Source organism: Bos mutus, chromosome 2 (genome assembly GCF_027580195.1).
Source record: "Bos mutus isolate GX-2022 chromosome 2, NWIPB_WYAK_1.1, whole genome shotgun sequence".
NCBI classification, from domain to species: Eukaryota; Metazoa; Chordata; class Mammalia; order Artiodactyla; family Bovidae; genus Bos; species Bos mutus.
In genome coordinates this window covers 16,851,943-16,869,770 of record NC_091618.1, presented here as the reverse complement: position 1 = coordinate 16,869,770, position 17,828 = coordinate 16,851,943, and the positions used below count along the sequence as shown (strand labels likewise).

Sequence of the window (17,828 nt, the reverse complement as noted above, 5' to 3'; positions counted from 1 at the left end):
CTGTATGATTCCACTTGTGTGAAGGGGCCAGAAAAGGCAGATCTGTAGAGAGTGGGTAAGTGGCTGCCTAGGGCGGGATGGGGGACGGGTGGTGAGAGGGAGTGGGGACCGCTGATGGCACAGGGTCTCTTTCTTGGGTGATGAAAATATTCCACTCCTGATTGTAGTGATGGTTGGACAACTCCGTGAATATATTGAAAACCATGGAAATGTACACTTTAAATGGGTGAATTCTATAATATGTGAGTTACATCTCAATAAAGCTGTTACCAGAAAAAGTAAGGAAACCCAAATAAAACAGGTGAACACCTCGGCCTTCAGTCATGTGGCCAGATGTGTAGAAGCTGAGGTTCAAACCCAGGCCACACCGCACTAGCGTCTGTGGTCACAGTCTCTGTTCTGTGCCATGTTCTTTTCATCAAAATCTCAGTTTCCTTAGGCTAGTTGCTTTAGCACTGAAGGTCCAGAGGTAAAGGGTGTGAACACAGATTTGCATTTTCAGTCCAATGTTTTGGTAAGGAGGCCAGTTAGGGGGCTTTTGGACGCACAGACTGGTTCCTGAGATGGAGAGAGGAGGATTCCTTCAGGGTAGTCACCCCAGGATTGAGAAGTCGGTTAACTGTGTTTGCTCTTCATCAGCTTCCAGTTACCTGTCCTGAGCAGTTAACCGTCTCAGCTGTTCATGGGGTTCGGGTTACCTGTCCTGAGATAGTCGGTTAACTGTCTTCTCTGTTCATCGGGTTCCAGTTCCCTGTCCTGAGATTTCTCTTTTTTCACCGCACCGGGGCTGTTTCCCAGATTGCCCAGCACAATGAGAGGGATACCCTGAGTACTGTCTCCTGAATGCCTGTTTCCCTGAATGCCTGTTTTCCTGAACTTCTTCTCATCCCAGAAGGAGAATGGACAAAGCAACAAAGGTAAATCATCTAGATTAACCGTTTTTAAATAACAACTTCGCCAACTCAAGTTTTAAGTAATGAAATGGAGAGAATTCCACAGACTTGGCGAAAGAGGGCTTGGAAAGTCTAAATACTTATGAAGTGCTTCGCAGTCCTTTTTGTCTGCATTCCTTGAGGCCCGCTTCTCAGGGTGGCTGGTACTGTTAGCTTTGTCTGGTATGTCAGATGACTAAGACGGGGAGAATCCACTCAGGTGCCAGAAAATGTCAGAGCAGCAGCAGGTAGACGGCCCAGTGCAGCACAAGTGGGGAGAGAGTTATTTCCGTGTCTTTCACCTTTACCTTGAACTAGTCTAGTCTAACTGGGTCTTATCTCAGCAGCTTGTGGAGTGTCCATTCTTATAAAGTGTTTCCATTTTTCACATTCAAAGTAGGAATTCCAGTCTTAAATTTTTAGCATAAACTGATGGTTTTTCCATGATGAGTCATTTTTACCAGACCCCTTCATTTTTCAGAAAGATGAGAAAAATTTTAGTTAACGTGGTGGCCACAAGTGGGGTTCTTTGTAGGAGCTTTGTCTCTGATACGACATGATTATGAAAACGGCTGAAGTTACCCTGTTGGAAAAGGTGTGTGAGGTGCTTCTTGCCTTTGCTAAGTACCGATGGCATCATCCTCGATTCCCAGCAGGTGGAGTCTCACTACGTGAAATAGCACGTTTGTCCTTTTCACAGCAGTCCTGCCAGAGAGGATTCCAAAACTTCCTGCCATTGTTTGTTTCCTTTTAGAGAGTTAAAGTTTTCCAAAGAACAAAAGCGCTAGGAGGTTGTCACTTGGCTCTTGCTTCTCCAGCACTGGGAGGATGAGCAGTGCTGAGATCCCCACGGGGGCTTCAGTAACTTCAGGTGGGAAGCCCTGGGGTGTCTGTTCTCCACCTCGGGAGCCCTGTGGCCTCCAGCCCGGAGGTTCCAACTGTACAGCCAGTTCTGCAGCCAGGCCGCCCCTCCTGGAGCTCCGAGGGCCCCACGTGGAGGAGTGGCAGGTCTCAGGACCCCTCCTGTCCATCTGCCCGAACATGGAGGAGCAGGCTGCAGATGTCTTCTCATGGGGTCAACAGGGACCTCTCCAAGGGTCGCAGACCACAGCCTTGAACTGTCGGGGTAGCTTTACCTCTGGCATAGTGACCCCGAGGACGAGTGCAGCCCCCAGGACGGCTCTGTACTGGGTCAGCGCAAGTCTGGGCCTTGACCAGGGCGGGTCCTGCCCGGTTTTCTCCCATTTGGCACAGCTGGAACTCTTCAGCTGGGCCGGCACTCGGGCCTCGCCGTGCACCTCCTGGGAATGCTCTTGTGCTTCACTACTTCTGTTTCTCTAGCCATCCTAGCAAACCACCTCAGACTTGGTGGCATAAAACAGCAATGTCCATTTGTTACTATTATCCTCTTGCGTGGTCTGGGAGTTATGGGCTCAGTCAGTTCTCCCTTAGGGTTTCTCCCGGGTGTAGACAGAGCTGGGTCGGGTCGAGCCACCTCCAAGGCTTCCACGAGCACGGGTGTGGTGGCTGATGCTGGCTGTCAGCTGAGCTCTCAGCACAGGCCCTGGGCCGGGACCCCCAAGTGGACTCTCCTTGTGGCCCGGGCTTCCTCAGGGCCTGGCGGCCAGGTTCCCACCCAGGGTGAATGTCCCCAGAGGGGTGCGGATGGAAGCCATTTCACCTCGTCACCCAGGCGCCGAGTAACTTGGTATTGTTTCTCGTGTGTTCTCTTCATTACAAGCAAATTCCTGAAGCCCACATTCGAAGGAAGGAGAATTATGTTCCACCTCTTGACGGGAAGGAGTGTCAGAGACTTTGCAGTCATGTTTTAAAGCCACCGCCCCACCTGTGTCTTTGGGTCCCCGAGGACTGCCTCAATGCTTGACCGAGTCTGTTCAGTCCCTGTTCAGATTCAGCCTTTGGACTCCTAGGCACTGAAGGCAGGAAGGTGGTGAGAAACTTCTCCCGGATTGCCGAGTTTCTGCCAGCCCCTGTCACCTGGCATGCCCTGCGGTTTAGGGGGATAGCTTCTTGCCAGGAACCAGTTATGTCTCCAGTAAGCGGCCCAGTTTTGCAGACAGAAATAAACATGGGTGGGGGGAGTGCACGTAGAAGAGCCTGTGTTTTTTCTACAGACCTTTCATTTGGTATTTCAGCAAGGAGACCAGGGTTCTGAGCCTTCTTCAAGTTCGATTTGAGTTCTCCGAGGCTAGCTAAGCAGGATGTCTATGAAATTGAGTCTGGCAGGCACAGCATGTGTCTGTGGCAGAATAGCCCCCAAATGCAGTGTCACCATGGAGATGAGGGAATAGCACCCAGTAGGGCACCTGTGCCAGGGGCTCGGGCCCAGGCCCAGCATCACCACAGCTAGTTGTCACCACTTTGAGTGACTGGATAATATCATTATGTGTCTGGATAGGAAGGTTTCATGGGCACAGTGAGATTTCCATTAACTTTTTCTTTTCTTCTTTTTGTTCTCTCTTTTTAATTTGTTATTATTTCCCTAAACTGTGGAAGAAGGGTAGGCAAAGTGTTTGGAGTATGGAAAAGTCCCTCAAGAGGAATTATATTAAAAATGGTGTTAGGAATAAAAACTTAGGTTGGCAGCATAGCATGTTGGATTATTATTTTTACCTAGCCATCTAAAAAAGGATATAGAAATAGCATCTTTCAGCATTCCTGGTATTATCCATTTGGCCTCTTCAGAAAATGGGCAACTGATCATTTTTCTGGAGTTCAGAGCTATAAATAGTGTTTCTGAAAATGATGACTGATATTCCTAGTTCCAAGCCAGGCTTCAGCAATACATGAACCGTGAACTTCCAGATGTTCAAGCTGGTTTTAGAAAAGACACAGGAACCAGAGATCAAAGTGCCAACTCCACTGGATCATCGAAAAAGCAAGAGAGTTCCAGAAAAACACCTATTTCTGTTTTATTGACTATGCCAAAGCCTTTGACTGTGTGGATCACAGTAAACTGTGGAAAATTCTGAAAGAGATGGGAATACCAGACCACCTGACCTGCTTCTTGAGAAACCTGTATACAGGTCAGGAAGCAACAGTTAGAACTGGACGTGGAACAACAGACTGGTTCCAGATAAGAAAAGGAGTACATCAAGGCTGTATATTGTCACCCTGCTTATTTAACTTCTATGCAGAGTACATCATGAGAAACGCTGGGCTGGAGGAAGCACAAGCTGGAATCAAGATTGCCAGGAGAAATATCAACAACCTCAGATATGCAAATGACACCACCCTTATGGCAGAAAGTGAAGAAGAACTAAAGAGCCTCTTGATGAAAGTGAAAGTGAAGAGTGAAAAAGTTGTCTTAAAGCTCAACATTCAGAAAACGAAGATCATGGCATCTGGTCCCATCACTTCATGGCAAACAGATGGGGAAACAGTGGACACAGTGTCAGACTTTATTTTTCTGGGCTCCAAAATCACTGCAGATCGTGATTGTAGCCATGAAATTAAAAGACGCTTACTCCTTGGAAGGAAAGTTATGACCAACCTAGACAGCATATTAAAAAGCAGAGACATCACTTTGTCAACAAAGGTCTGTCTACTCAAAGCTATGGTTTTTCCAGTGGTCATGTATGGATGTGAGAGTTGGACTGTGAAGAAGACTGAGCACCAAATAACTAATGCTTTTGAAGTGTGGTGTTGGAGAAGACTCTTGAGAGTCCCTTGGACTGAAGGAGATCCAACCAGTCCATCCTAAAGGAGATCAGTCCTGGGTGTTCATTGGAAGGACTGATGTTGAAGCTGAAACTCAAATACTTTGGCCACCTCATGCGAAGAACTGACTCGTTGGAAAAGACCCTGATGCTGGGAAAGATTAAGGGCAGGAGAAGGGGATGACAGAGGATGAGATGGTTGGATGGCATCACAGACTTGTTGGACATGGGTTTGGGTGGACTCTGGGAGTTGGTGATGTGTCGACAGGGAGGCCTGGTGTGCTGCAGTTCATGGGGTCGCCTGGTGTGCTGCGGTTCATGGGGTCACAGAGAGTTGGACACGACTGAGTGACTGAACTGAACTGAACTGGTTCCTAGTTCTTTCTAGTCTTAACTTTCTTCATCCAGCTTTTGTGGATTAGCAAAAGAACAAAGAACTGATTTATATCTAAATACAAAGAAAAAAGTGTATATATTGTAAAAATAGGGTGATTGATTTAGTTTTTTATATTGTTGTTCAGTCGCTGAGTTGTATTGGATTCTTTATGACCCCGTGGACTGCAGAACACCAGGCTCCTCTGTCCTGCACTATCTCCCAGAGTTTGCTCAGATTCATGTTCATTGAGTCAGTGATGCTATCTAACCATTTCATCTTCTGCCGCCGTCTTCACCATGTGCCCTCAATCTTTCCCAGCATCAGGGTCTTTTCCAGTGAGTTGGCTCTTCGCATCAGCTGGCCAAACTATTGGAGCTTCAGCCTCAGCATCAGTCCTTACAATGAGTATTCAGCATTGATTTTTATATTAGGTTAGAAAAAATTTCTGTATTTTGAAAGGTATTGTCGAGCAGCCTAGGGGGTCTCCAAAGTGAAATCTCATCTACTCTTATAAAAAAGCAATGCATCTAAATGAAGTATAAATGTTAACTTTTATACATTATACAAGTCAAGAAAACTTGACTGCTGTACTGTACTGAAGATCTCCATCACTTTTGTTATTGTTTCATTTCATGCTGGAATTAAAAAAACTGTCTGTGACATTAACTGGCATTCTTTTAGTTGTATATATGTTTTGTTTAAAGCTTGAAGTTCTTTGTCCAAAGAATGGACAAAGAATGCAGTTCTTTGGACTTTTGCACAAATTATGTCAGTGACTTTGAAATATAAAGCGTCTCAATAAGTATTGCTGGCATAACTATGGCAGTTTCATTAAAATAACATGGGCCAAGACATCTCCACTAAAAGTTAACATCTTGGAAGGCAAGGCATCTTGGCTTAGTTGTCCTTCTCTCATAAAACTTTTGACAGGGAAAAGAGAGTTCTGTTTAATGCTCAGAAATAGAGTTGATATTTTGAGCTGTAACCCAGATATCTTAAAGCAATGGTCAGGTCCTGTTTATAACTGTTAAGTTCTCTGCACATTGATGTCTCTGGATAGCAGACTGTTTTTGCTAACAGAGAAGGAGTTTCCCACTTCTCTCCTGTTTATAAAATTTGAATATTTTTCTCCATGAATGAAACTAATTTTTATAAGTAAATAATGGGTTTTATGGGCTTCCCCTGTGGCTCTGCGGTAAAGAATCCACCTTCAATGCAGGAGACGAAGAGACACAGGTTCAATTCCTGGTTCCGGAGAAGGGCATGGCAATCCACTCCAGTATTCTTGCCTGGAGAATCCCATGAACAGAGGAGTCTGGTGGGCTGCAGTCCATAGGGTCGCAAAGAGTCAGACACGACTGAGTGACTAAACAGCGAGTCTTTTCTGTAGGCTGCTGGTAGTTAAGGCTCTTTTCTCTCAGGTTACCATACTTTGAAATTGTCATAAATTCCATTTCTTTGTTCTCAAGGTAAAAACTCCAGAAATAGTCCCTTACGTTTAGTTAATCGACAATGAGTTACTGAGGGGAGTGTTTTGGTGCAGTCCCATTTCAAGAGGGACTACTTGGGTGACATTAACATTGATGGTTTGAGAAGTCGTTTGACCCAGCTAATGGGTTTTGGTATTTCATTCATCTGCCACTCGGTACTTGTTGAGAAAAATCTCATAGATTCTCTCTAATATTTATTACCATAAAATGGGACTGTGAATAATCTAAATTTTCATCCTTGAAAGTTCTTATCTATGTAATTTTGAGTTTTGGATGTATGAAAAAGCTTAAACAATACATAGTGGGAAAAGAAGGTAGTGACTCTCAATATTGTATTAGGAGAATGATAAATGATTTCCAGGGATATTCTCCAGAGGTTCAAATACTGGATATAAATTTGTTTCAGATGACTTTTTAAAGTTATCTTTCAATACTGAAATTTGATGGGTATTAAATAATAATAATAATTCATTATATGATATTTGGGGTTTTAATAGTTAAAGTATTTTACTTCTGCACATCAACAATTGTGAAACATGAAAGTTTTTTAAATACAGTTGGGATGTGGGTTATCATCGTAGCTGTTTAGGATACAAATTAAGAAGAATAGATACTTTAGGGCAGTGTTTCTCAAACATGCAGTTATGTGTCAGCCATTTGAGGAGTTTGTTAACAATGTAGGTACTTAGCCCCTATCCAGTATCCACAAAATCAGTCTCTGAAGTTGAAGCTTGATCATTTTTATTTTTGGATGATTCTGATGTATTTCAGAGTTTACATACCACTGCTTTAGGACATAACCTTTCTGCCATTTTTTCAAGTGATCTACTTATATAGAAATACATTTAGAAAATCTTTGACCCTTTTTCATGAAAGGAAATAATAATAATAGCTGCCATGTATGACCCACCAGGTGACTGCAGCCACAAAATTAAAAGATAGCTTGCTCCTTGGAAAGATAGCCATGATATATCTAGATGTATTAAAAAGCAGAGACATCACTTTGCCAACAAAGGTCCATAAAGTCAAAGCTTTGGTTTTTTCAGTAGTCATATATGGATGTGGAAGTTGGACTATAAAGAAGGCTGAGTGCCAAAGAAGTGATGCTTTCTAACTGAGGTGCTGGAGAAGGCTCTTGAGAGTCCCTTGGACTGCAAGGAGATCAAACCAGTCAATCCCAAAGGAAATCAACCCTGAACATTGGAAGGACTGGTGCTGAAGCTCCAATACTTGGCCACCTGATGCAAAGAACTGACTCATTGGAGAAGACCCTGATGCTGGGAAAGATTGAGGAGAAGGGGGCAACAGAGGATGAGATGGTTGGATGGCATCATCGACTCAGTGGACATGAGTTTGAGCAAACTCTGGGAGATAGTGGAGGACAGGGAAGCCTGGTGTGAGGCAGTGCATGGAGTCGCAGAGAGTCTGACACGACTGAGCACCTAAGCATAGCACAGCATAGTCGATTTACAGTATTATATTAGTTTCAGGTATATATACAACATAGTGCCTCAATATTATTATAGGTTGTATTCCTTAAAGTTATTATAGAATAATGCCTGTGTTTGGTCTTTATAATTTTAAAGTCTCTCTTTATGCATGAAATGTGTTCTAAAATGAAGACTTTACATATTATACAGCACCTGGATTGGGACACAGTGAGTTAACATGGGTGTGGGGGCAGCAACAGGTCCTTCCATCAAAAGCATGACCTTCCAGGCAAGGAAGAAGGTAGGACAGAGGCAAGGAGGGTGGACCCCGATGAAGAGTCCAGCTGTGCCCAAGGTGGCTTGGCTGTCTTGTGCTGCTGTGAGCGATGGGGGCAGGGTGGTGGTGGGCTTCCAGGAAGAGAACCCTAGAACCTTTCAAGGCTACTGCTCTAAGGCCCAGTGGGGTGGCTTATGCTTTCTCAAACTGGCAGAGTGAACACCTGGTGTCTTACCTAATTGTGGATTTGAATTTTCTCAGCACCCGTCATGCAGCCCTAACTTTTACTTAAAAGGAAGAACTTATCCCTCATACTCACAGGGCACAAACAGAGAAAATGAGTCAGTTTTGGTTCAGCCATTTTGTGAACTCATGATAGAAAGAAACATTGAGTTCATTTCTCATATATGCAGAGAGAGGAACTGAAGTTGTATGGGATTCAGCCAAGGAAATAGATTTTGTTAGGAAAGTCAGTGATGAGCAGTTGAACTATCAGGGTGAAACATTAAAAAAATCAAGGACTCTCCTAGCGTCCAGTGGTTAAGACCCTGTGCTTCCCATGCAAGGGGCGCAAGTTTGATCTCTGGTCAGGGAACACAAAGATCCCACCTGCCATGCAGTGCGGCCAAAAGGAAGAAATTAAAAGATCGGTGATGACAAAGCACTTTGTCAGTAAATGTGGCATAAACAGAAGTGATGAATACATAGTGCTGAGTTCATTGTTACAGTAAGATATTCTCACAGGAGGCGTGGCATTCACTCGAGAAGAATATAATTATTTTTTTGTATTTTTTACTTTGTAGGGTTTTTAAAAAATCTTTTTAAATGTTGTTTTTTTCTTTAAAAAATTGTTTATTTATTTATGGCTGTGCTGCGTCCTCCTTGCTGCACGGGCTTTTCTCTAGTTCCAGCTAGCAGGGGCTGCTCTCCGGTTGCGCTGTGGCAGCTTCTCTAGTTGAGGAGCACAGGCCCTGGAGCACGCAGGCTTCAGTACCCGCGGCACGCATGCGCAGTAGTTGTGGCCCATGGGCTGAGTCGCTCCATGGCACGTGGGATCTTCTCGGATCAGGGATGGAACTCCTGTCTCCCACATTGACAGACGGATTCTTTGCCGTTGAGCCACCAGGGAAGCCCCTTGTAGACTTTTTCTTTTTAACCATCGCTTTTTTGTTTTGTTTCAATGTAAATGTAAATTGTCTTCCTAGACGTGTTGCAGCAGCTCCACCAGCAGCTGGTAGAAGCTGAGCGGAGGTCCATGACGTACCTGAAACGGTACAACAGGATCCAGGCCGACTACCACAACCTCATCGGAGTCACGGCAGAGCTGGTGGATTCTCTGGAGGCCACGGTCAGTGGCAAGATGGTAAGGAGGTCCCCCATCGTCCACGTGTCTTCTTGAGATAAAGAAGAGTCGCAGGCACGGATGATTCCTCGCCACCCCCAGCCAGTGACACTTGCCCCCCAACTTTACAAAGCTGGGTGCAGCTGTTTATCACGCGCTGCAGGATTTCGTCCATTTTTCCTGACACATTACCTACTGCGTCTTTATTTCTCTAGCCTGTTCTTAGTGTTAGCAAAGAATAAATGGGCAGCAGAAAACATGTTGTGGCATAAAAATGAGGGGAGATATTCTTTTGGTATATAGGAGACCTATAGGTTTTCATATACTGATTTTGTATCCAGTAACCTTTCTGAACTCCATTAATCCGAGAGATTCTTTTGATCAGTTTTCCTGTATTCTAGATTGGCAGTCATATCACTTTCAAATAGTGATTTTTTTTTTCCCTTGTATATCCCAACTTTCTTTTTCCCCCCACTTAACTGATTAGCTAAGACCCTGGGAGTTGAATGAGCTCATGGGCATGTTTGTCTTATTTCTGACTTTAATGGGAGTGACTTGAGTGTTTTACTCAATAAAAAAATAGCATAATAAATCACATTCTGGAAATAGAATTTTTTTTTATTGGAAATAATTGTGGGTTCACGTGTGATTTTAAGGCATAGTGCAGAGGGTCCTTGTACCCTCTTCCCAGTTTCCACCAGTTGTTAATAGTTTGCAAAACGATAGTACAGTGTCTCAGCCAAGATACTGGCACTGATACAATCTATTGCTTTATTCTAATGTCCCCAGTTTTACTTGTACTCTTGTGTGTGTCTATATGTGTGTGTTTTAAGCTTTATACAACTTTGTCACCAATATAGATTAATGTATTAAACTTGCTTTAATACCTTAAAAATGTGATTACAAAATGAAATGTATTCTAGAAATTTTTGAAAATATAGAACTATGCAAAAATAAGATTAAAATTACCTGCCATTATCTCACTTAGTAATAACACTTGTTAACATTCCAGACTTTTTTTTTTTTTTTCCAAAACTTGGATATATGTGTTTTATAGAAATGGGCTCAGTTCACACAGTCTTCTAGTCTGCTTTTCTCCTAAATACCGAATCATGCATTCTTTTTTTTTTTATTTTATTTTTTAACTTTACAATATTGTATTGGTTTTGCCATATATCAACATGAATCTGCCCTAGGTATACACGTGAATGGCATCGAATCATGCATTCTTGAAGTCATTAAATATCCTCCTACGATGCTCACCTATTGTGGCTGTGTTTTCCATCAGGTTATTTAGCGTGTCGGGTCTCTGTTGTTGGACATTAGTGTTGTTTCCAGATTTTTACTTTCATAAGGGGTCATTTAAGTAAACACTTGAAAGGAATCAGTTATGCAGTTCCCTGGGATTACCCCAGAACTCTAGGCCAGAGCAACAACTGTGGATTGCTTTTTGCTATAATAGCTTGTGAAAGTGAAAGTCACTTAGTCGTGTCTGACTCTTTGCCACCCCATGGACTGCACAGTCCATGGAATTCTCCAGGCCAGAATACTGGAGTGGGTAGCCTTTCCCTTCTCCGGGGGATCTTCCCAACCCAGGGATCAAACCCAGGTCTCCCGCATTGCAGGTGGATTCTTTTAAATATGTTTTAATACCCTACACCGAAACGTCTTTGTCCGGATGAAAACACAGCACACAAACGTTCACAGAACTGCTGAAAGTTGCATGGTGTGGCTGGAATGGCCGAAGCTAGGGGGTGGGGAGTGGCATGTGTTGGAAGACGAGGCGGGGGAGGTGCATCGGGGACGATCATGGAGAGATTTGTAGACTGTGCTTAGGAACTTGTGCTTCACCCTGCAGTTAGTGAGGAGCATTTGAAATGTGTATCTTGAAAATTGTTCGGGTTTTTTAGTTCTGAAAAACTAAAACTGACTTTTCTTTAGTACAGAGAAGTACCAGAAACAAAACAAAGATGGCTTATATAATCACTGTTAACAAAAAAATGAAGAAAAGAAGGCATGTACACTGAAAATTCAAATAGTACAGAAATAAAAGAAAATGTGTTTTCCTTTTGCCGTCTCTCCTATTAGACAATAACTGCCATTGTCGTGGTGTGGCTTCCACGGCCAGGGTTGATGTGATGCCAGTCGTGGCCCGCTGACCACAGGTGGGACCTGAGCTCTTACTGCTGGAGTGTGGGAGCAGAGGCCCACACACCACCAGGCAGGGGGTTGGAAGGGCCTCCAGTATCAAGACAGGGAGACATGGGCTTGGGGCAGGGGGCAGCACTGGAATCTGAACTAGCTTGTTTTTAATGTAAAAGAAGTACATGCTCATAGTAAAAAATTGAAACACTTCAGAGGAGTATATAGTTAAGAACAAAAGGCCCCTTCCACACACAGTTCCTTAGTCTGGTTTTCTTGCAAGATTAACACTTGTGTTTTACTTCAGAACATACAAGTGCGTGCATGTGCATACACACATCCTGCTTGGGGTTGTGGAACCCATTCTCCTTCTCAAACTTGCTGTTTCACTTTCAGCATATCTTGGAAATCTTTCCACATGACCACACACTGCTTCATTGTTTTTAATGCGTGTACATTATTCCACTGTAAGGGTGAGCCATAATTTGTCAGATCTCTGATGATGAACATTTAGATTTTTTTGTTTGCTATAACACAAAATGTTGTACATACTGTATATATCCTTATATATACAGTATACCCTTGAATGTGGGGAAGATAAGCACCTGAATGGAATTGCTAGGTCAGAAGTTATGGGCATTAAAGTTTTGATAGATGTTGCCAAATCATTTCCTCAAAGATTTCAACAATGTCTACCCACCCTCCACCCCGGGTAACATATCAGAATATCTATTTCTTCACACACTTGCCAACACTAGGCATGATTATACTTTGAAATTTTTGCTGATTGGGTAACTCAGTCAGTCAGTTCAGTCGCTCAGTCGTGTCCGACTCTTTGTGACCCCATGAACTGCAGCATGCCGGGCCTCCCTGTCTATCACCAACTCCCAGAGTTCACCCAAACCCATGTCCACTGAGTAAAACTTGGTATTCTGAATGTTTCAACTTACATTTCTTTAATTATGTGTGAGGCCAAATATATTTTCATATGTTTTTTTTGCCACATGTCCTGTCCTCTTTTGTTTTAAGCAAGAAGGTGACAGAATCAGATTTCCGAGTTAAAGAAATGGTTCTGGTACCAAAGGAGAGGAGGCAATCTCAGAAGCAAAGGGTTGCTCCAAAGTCTCAGAAATCACAGAAAACTCTAGGAGTCCGAACTGAAAAGTGTCCACTGTGTCTGCCATTTAGAAAGTCACTGGTGGTGGCCTTTACCATGGGAGTTTCCGTGGGGGCCAGGCAGACGGGGGCTCAGCTGGGGTGTGTGGACAGGTAAAGGGAGGGCGCGGTAGCAGATGTCGGCTGTTCTTTTAAGGACCGTGGCTGTAAAGGAGGAACATCGAGAGGGTGGTTGATAGATGAGGACCTTGGAAGGAGCGAGGGGAAGGTATTTTTGAAATATGAGACATATCTGGACACGTTTCTAGGTTGTAGGGATGGAACTGGTATAAAAGGAAAGGCGAGATGCACAGGATGAACAAGGGGTGTTTGAATTTTGATCCTGCAGGCATTCAGAGGAGACGGGCTGAGGATAATGTAGGGGGTGCAGCTTGAGATGGAGCCCAGACGACCCGAGAAGTTCTCCACGAGGAACAGTCTTTCTTGTGGCTGAAACAGACCCGAGGTTTCCAGGGGCCAGACAGGAGAACCACAGGGAGAGAAGGGGTCTAGTCCAGTGTTCCTGCTCCTTCCAACCCACCAGTCGGTTGAGTAGTCGTCCTCTTGTAGGCATGAGTGAGTGAGCATTGGGAAGGGATGCCTGTTACATTAGCACGTGGGAGTTCACCAGACAGAGTCAGGAGACTGGGAAAAGAAGTGTCCCTCCAACAGTCAGGCATAGAAGTATGGAAGGAGGTAAAACTGTCTGGTGGCTCAGTGGTAAAGAATCCACCCGAAATACGGGAGACGCGGGTTCGATCCCTGGGTCAGGAATATCTCCCGGAAAAGAGAAAAGCAATCCACTCCAGTATACTTGCCTGGAAAATCCCATGGACAGAGGAACCTGGCAGGTTACAGTCCATGGGGTTGCAGAAGAAGTTTGACACAACTTAGCAACTAAACAGCAACAACCTCTAGGGATTGGCTTGTGGGGCAGGGTGGACTGGTGACAGTTTCAGATCAGATCAGATCAGTCAGTCAGTCGTGTCCAACTCTTTGCGACCCCATGAATCGCAGCACGCCAGGCCTCCCTGTCCATCACCAACTCCCGGAGTTCACCAAGACTCCCGTCCATCGAGTCAGTGATGCCATCCAGCCATCTCATCCTCTGTCGTCCCCTTCTCCTCCTGCCCCCAATCCCTCCCAGCATCAGAGTCTTTTCCAATGAGTCAACTCTTCACATGAGGTGGCCAAAGTACTGGAGTTTCAGCTTTAGCATCAGTCCTTCCAAAGAAATCCCAGGGCTGATCTCCTTCAGAATGGACTGCTTGGATCTCCTTGCAGTTCAAGGGACTCTCAAGAGTCTTCTCCAACACCACAGTTCAAAAGCATCAATTCTTCAGCACTCAGCCTTCTTCACAGTCCAACTCTCACATCCATACATGACCACAGGAAAAACCATAGCCTTGACTAGACGAACCTTTGTTGGCAAAGTAATGTCTCTGCTTTTGAATATGCTATCTAGGTTGGTCATAACTTTCCTTCCAAGGAGTAAGCGTCTTTTAATTTCATGGCTGTAGTCACCATCTGTAGTGATTTTGGAGCCCAGAAAAATAAAGTCTGACACTGTTTCCACTGTTTCCCCATCTATTTCCCGTGAAGTGATGGGACCGGATGCCGTGATCTTTGTTTTCTGAATGTTGAGCTTTAAGCCAACTTTTTCACTCTCCACTTTCACTTTCATCAAGAGGCTTTTTAGTTCCTCTTCACTTTCTGCCATAAGGGTGGTGTCATCTGCATATCTGAGGTTATTGATGTTTCTCCCAGCAATCTTGATTCCAGCTTGTGTTTCTTCCAGTCCAGCGTTTCTCATGATGTACTCTGCATATAAGTTAAATTGGGGCACTCTTAACCTCTTTTTTTTTTTGACCACACGGCTTGTGGTATCTTAATTCCCTGACCAGGGATGGAACCCGGACCTTTGGCAATAAGAGGAGAGTCCTAATGACTGAATCACCAGGGAATTCTCATTTTAATATATATTTTTAAAAAAGACGTAAGATGAGAAGAAAACGTTTCAGAGATTACCGCCTTAGATGCTGGATATCAGTCCTGAATCATGGTGGCTAATGAGAGAGGCATGAGAGCTGAAGAAAGAGGCCATTGTGTCAACTGCTTTGATGCAGAAGTAACCCAGATCCCATTGTCAAGCGCTGGGTGGTTCATGACAAGTCTCCATCACTCACTCATTTACGGTTTACTGAGCATCTACCATGTGCTGGGCTCTCCCCTGATCCCCGAGACACAGAGCCATAGGCCTCCTTCATCTCTTCCCATAGGTCCGGAAAGCAGGAGGCAGACCCGTTGGTTTTCTTGAGTCCACTGCTTAAGCCCAGATCTTTAGATTTTAAGCCTGGCATGCTTTCTATCATGACTTTCCATCCATTTTTACCGCTCCCTCCTCCCCCTGCCCTACCATGACTTCACTGCTTGAATTAACAAAAAATTGGTTTAAAATCAAGTTTATTTTATGAGAATTCCCTGGCTGTCCAGTGGTTAGGCGCTTTCACTGCAGAGGGCTCAGGTTCAATCCCTGGTCAGGGAACTAAGATCCCACCAGCCAGGCAGTGTGGCCAAAACAAAAAGTTTATTTTGCAGGACAGCGGGAGTATGTTAAGTGCAATTACATGACTTAAAGTATGCTATCCCATGGTCACACCTGGAGACTGTTAGTTTTCTCATCAGGCTCAACTCGCCAGAGCCCCGATATTAAAGCAAAATCTCACCTCCGCAGCCGCGGCTGTGGAGAGTCAGTGCCCACACCAGCCAGGGCAACACTCACCAGCCATCTGTCCTCTCTTCCCTGCAGATCACCCCCGAGTACCTGCAGAGCGTCTGCGTCCGCCTCTTCAGCAACCAGATGCGGCAGAGCCTGGCGCACAGTGTGGACTTCACGAGGCCCGGCACGGTGAGGCCCGCAGATTTCACCATGTGTGTTAGTCGCTCTCATGTCCGACTCTTTGTGACCCCATGGACTGTAGCCCACCAGGCTTCTCTGTCCATAGGATTCTCCAGGCAAGGATACTGGAGTGGGTTGCCATAGATTTCACCATGCCATAACTTTAAAAAATGAGAGAGCAGGAGAAAATACATTCGGGAGTCTGCATTTCAGCAGGCTTTGGAGATCTGTACTTTCCCAGAAGGAAAAGAAAGCTGTTTTTGGAGAGTGAACAGCTGGAAGGCAGCCTCCTGCAGGGGGAGACAGGCTGGTCTGTTCCAGGTGGGGCCGCTCTGTGGGCACCAGGGCTGGTAACAGCAGGTCAGGAGGAACCCAAGGCAACTTCGTCATCTTTTACAGGCAACTCCCAGGTCTCAGGCAGGGCCTTTCTTTTTCTCTCTTTAACTTTATACTTAGAGTCATTGCAAACTTACAGAAAAGTTGCAAAAATAGCCCGGGACAGGAGTCCATGAACTGAAAACTCCCTTGGGAGACGCTGGTGTACTCTGTCTGCCCCTTGGTTAAGGACCCAACTAACTTGGGAAACACCAACCTGCCGCCTGGTCCAGAGGCCGAGGGAAGCGCCAGGTGATTCTGAGGCACCCCCGAGGGTCAGGGTTCCCCCGCAGGTTCAGAGCCCACCCCCGAGGGTCAGAGCCCCTCCCCAGGGTCAGAGCCCACCCCCGAGGGTCAGAGCCCACCCCCCATGAGGGTCAGAGCCCGTCCCCAGGGGTCAGAGGCTCTCTCTGAGTGCCAGAGCCCCCGCAACAGTCAGAGCCCCCACCCCCCAAGAGTCAGAGCCCCTCCCGCCAAGGGTGAGAGCCACCCCCTGAGAGTCAGAGCTCCCCCCCAGGGTCAGATCCCCTCCCCCCCAGGTTCAGAGGACCCACCCCCCAGAGTCAGAGCCCTCCACCCCAGGTTCAGAGTCCCTCCCCAAAGGTCAGAGCACCCTCCCCAGGGTCAGAGCCCCTCCCCCCAAGAGTTAGAGCCACCCTGCCCCCCACTTTGAAAATCAAAGCCCTCCCTACATTCAGAGCCCCCTTCCAGGGTCAGAGCCCCTCCCCCTGACATCAGAGCCCTCCTCACTCCCTCTGCGGGTTAGGGCCCTGGTTTTTACTGAAGTGTTTCAACATTAACGCTAGGATCTTCTCTTCATAAACAGAGTCCTTTTTTAGTTTTAAAATAATCTACCTCGTTCTTAAAAAGATTTGAAGCAACTTATTATTACAAGAAAACACACATATGAGAAATGAAAAATATAGAAAATAAAGATAAAGAAATTTTGGTTACAATTCATAGACACTGAAAGTAGATTGGTGGTTGCCAAGGGGTAGGGGAAATGGGGAGATATTGATCAAGGGGCACAGACATCCAGTTTTAAGACGATTATGTTCTGGGGATGTAATTGACAGCACGATGACTATAGTTAACAATACTCTATTGTGAACTTGATGGTTTCTAAAGGAATAGTTCCTAAATGTTCTTACTAGAAAAAGCAGGTGAGGTGACAGCTGTGTATTGTGGTAATCATGTCACAATACACACCTTTATCCAGTTATCACACTGTACACCTTGAACTCACACAATGATACATGTCCGTTATATCTCAGTGATGCTGGAGGGAAAAGAAAAATGATGGTTAAAGGAAAACGAGGGTGAGAAAAATAAAAGTAAGCCAGGCTAAGGCTGGTATAAAAAATGCATGTGGGGAAGGAGGCCTAGAATTGGCGCCGGCTTTCCAGTAGCCAGGGCAGAAAGCAGTTACATGATTTATTTATAAAGGAAGAGACAATGATATTCATTGCATCAAAGACATTTGTGCTGAACATGCAGCCTCCAAAGCACAACGGTAAAATGAACGCCCATGAGCCCCTCACACGTGCCCACAATAGACCATCTCAGTGCCGCCAACGTCCCCTCGTGCCCTTTAGACTGTGAACTTTTTCCAACTCACAGTTTAAAAGCAAGTTGTTACATACATTATTTTTGAAGATTGACAGGTCAAAAAAACCGCTGCATGGGCAATGCTGTAGCTCAGACCTGAGGAGAGTTCCTCTCGTGGATCT

General features: G+C 45.1%; 1 protein-coding gene across 9 annotated transcripts in view; it reads left to right on the top strand.

Moving 5' to 3' along the window:
• ARMC9 (armadillo repeat containing 9) overlaps positions 1–17,828 on the top strand; it is a 183,379-nt gene that overhangs the window by 20,864 nt on the left and 144,687 nt on the right. For all 9 annotated transcript variants that reach the window (XR_011467299.1, XM_070385231.1, XM_070385246.1 and 6 more), the window contains exons 7-9: positions 893–917; positions 9,391–9,548; positions 15,634–15,732. Coding sequence is in view for 8 of the 9 variants with exons in the window: in XM_070385231.1 (XP_070241332.1) it covers positions 893–917; positions 9,391–9,548; positions 15,634–15,732 (282 nt within the window). In the remaining variant the exon portion in view is untranslated. The remainder of the gene's footprint in view (positions 1–892; positions 918–9,390; positions 9,549–15,633; positions 15,733–17,828) is intronic.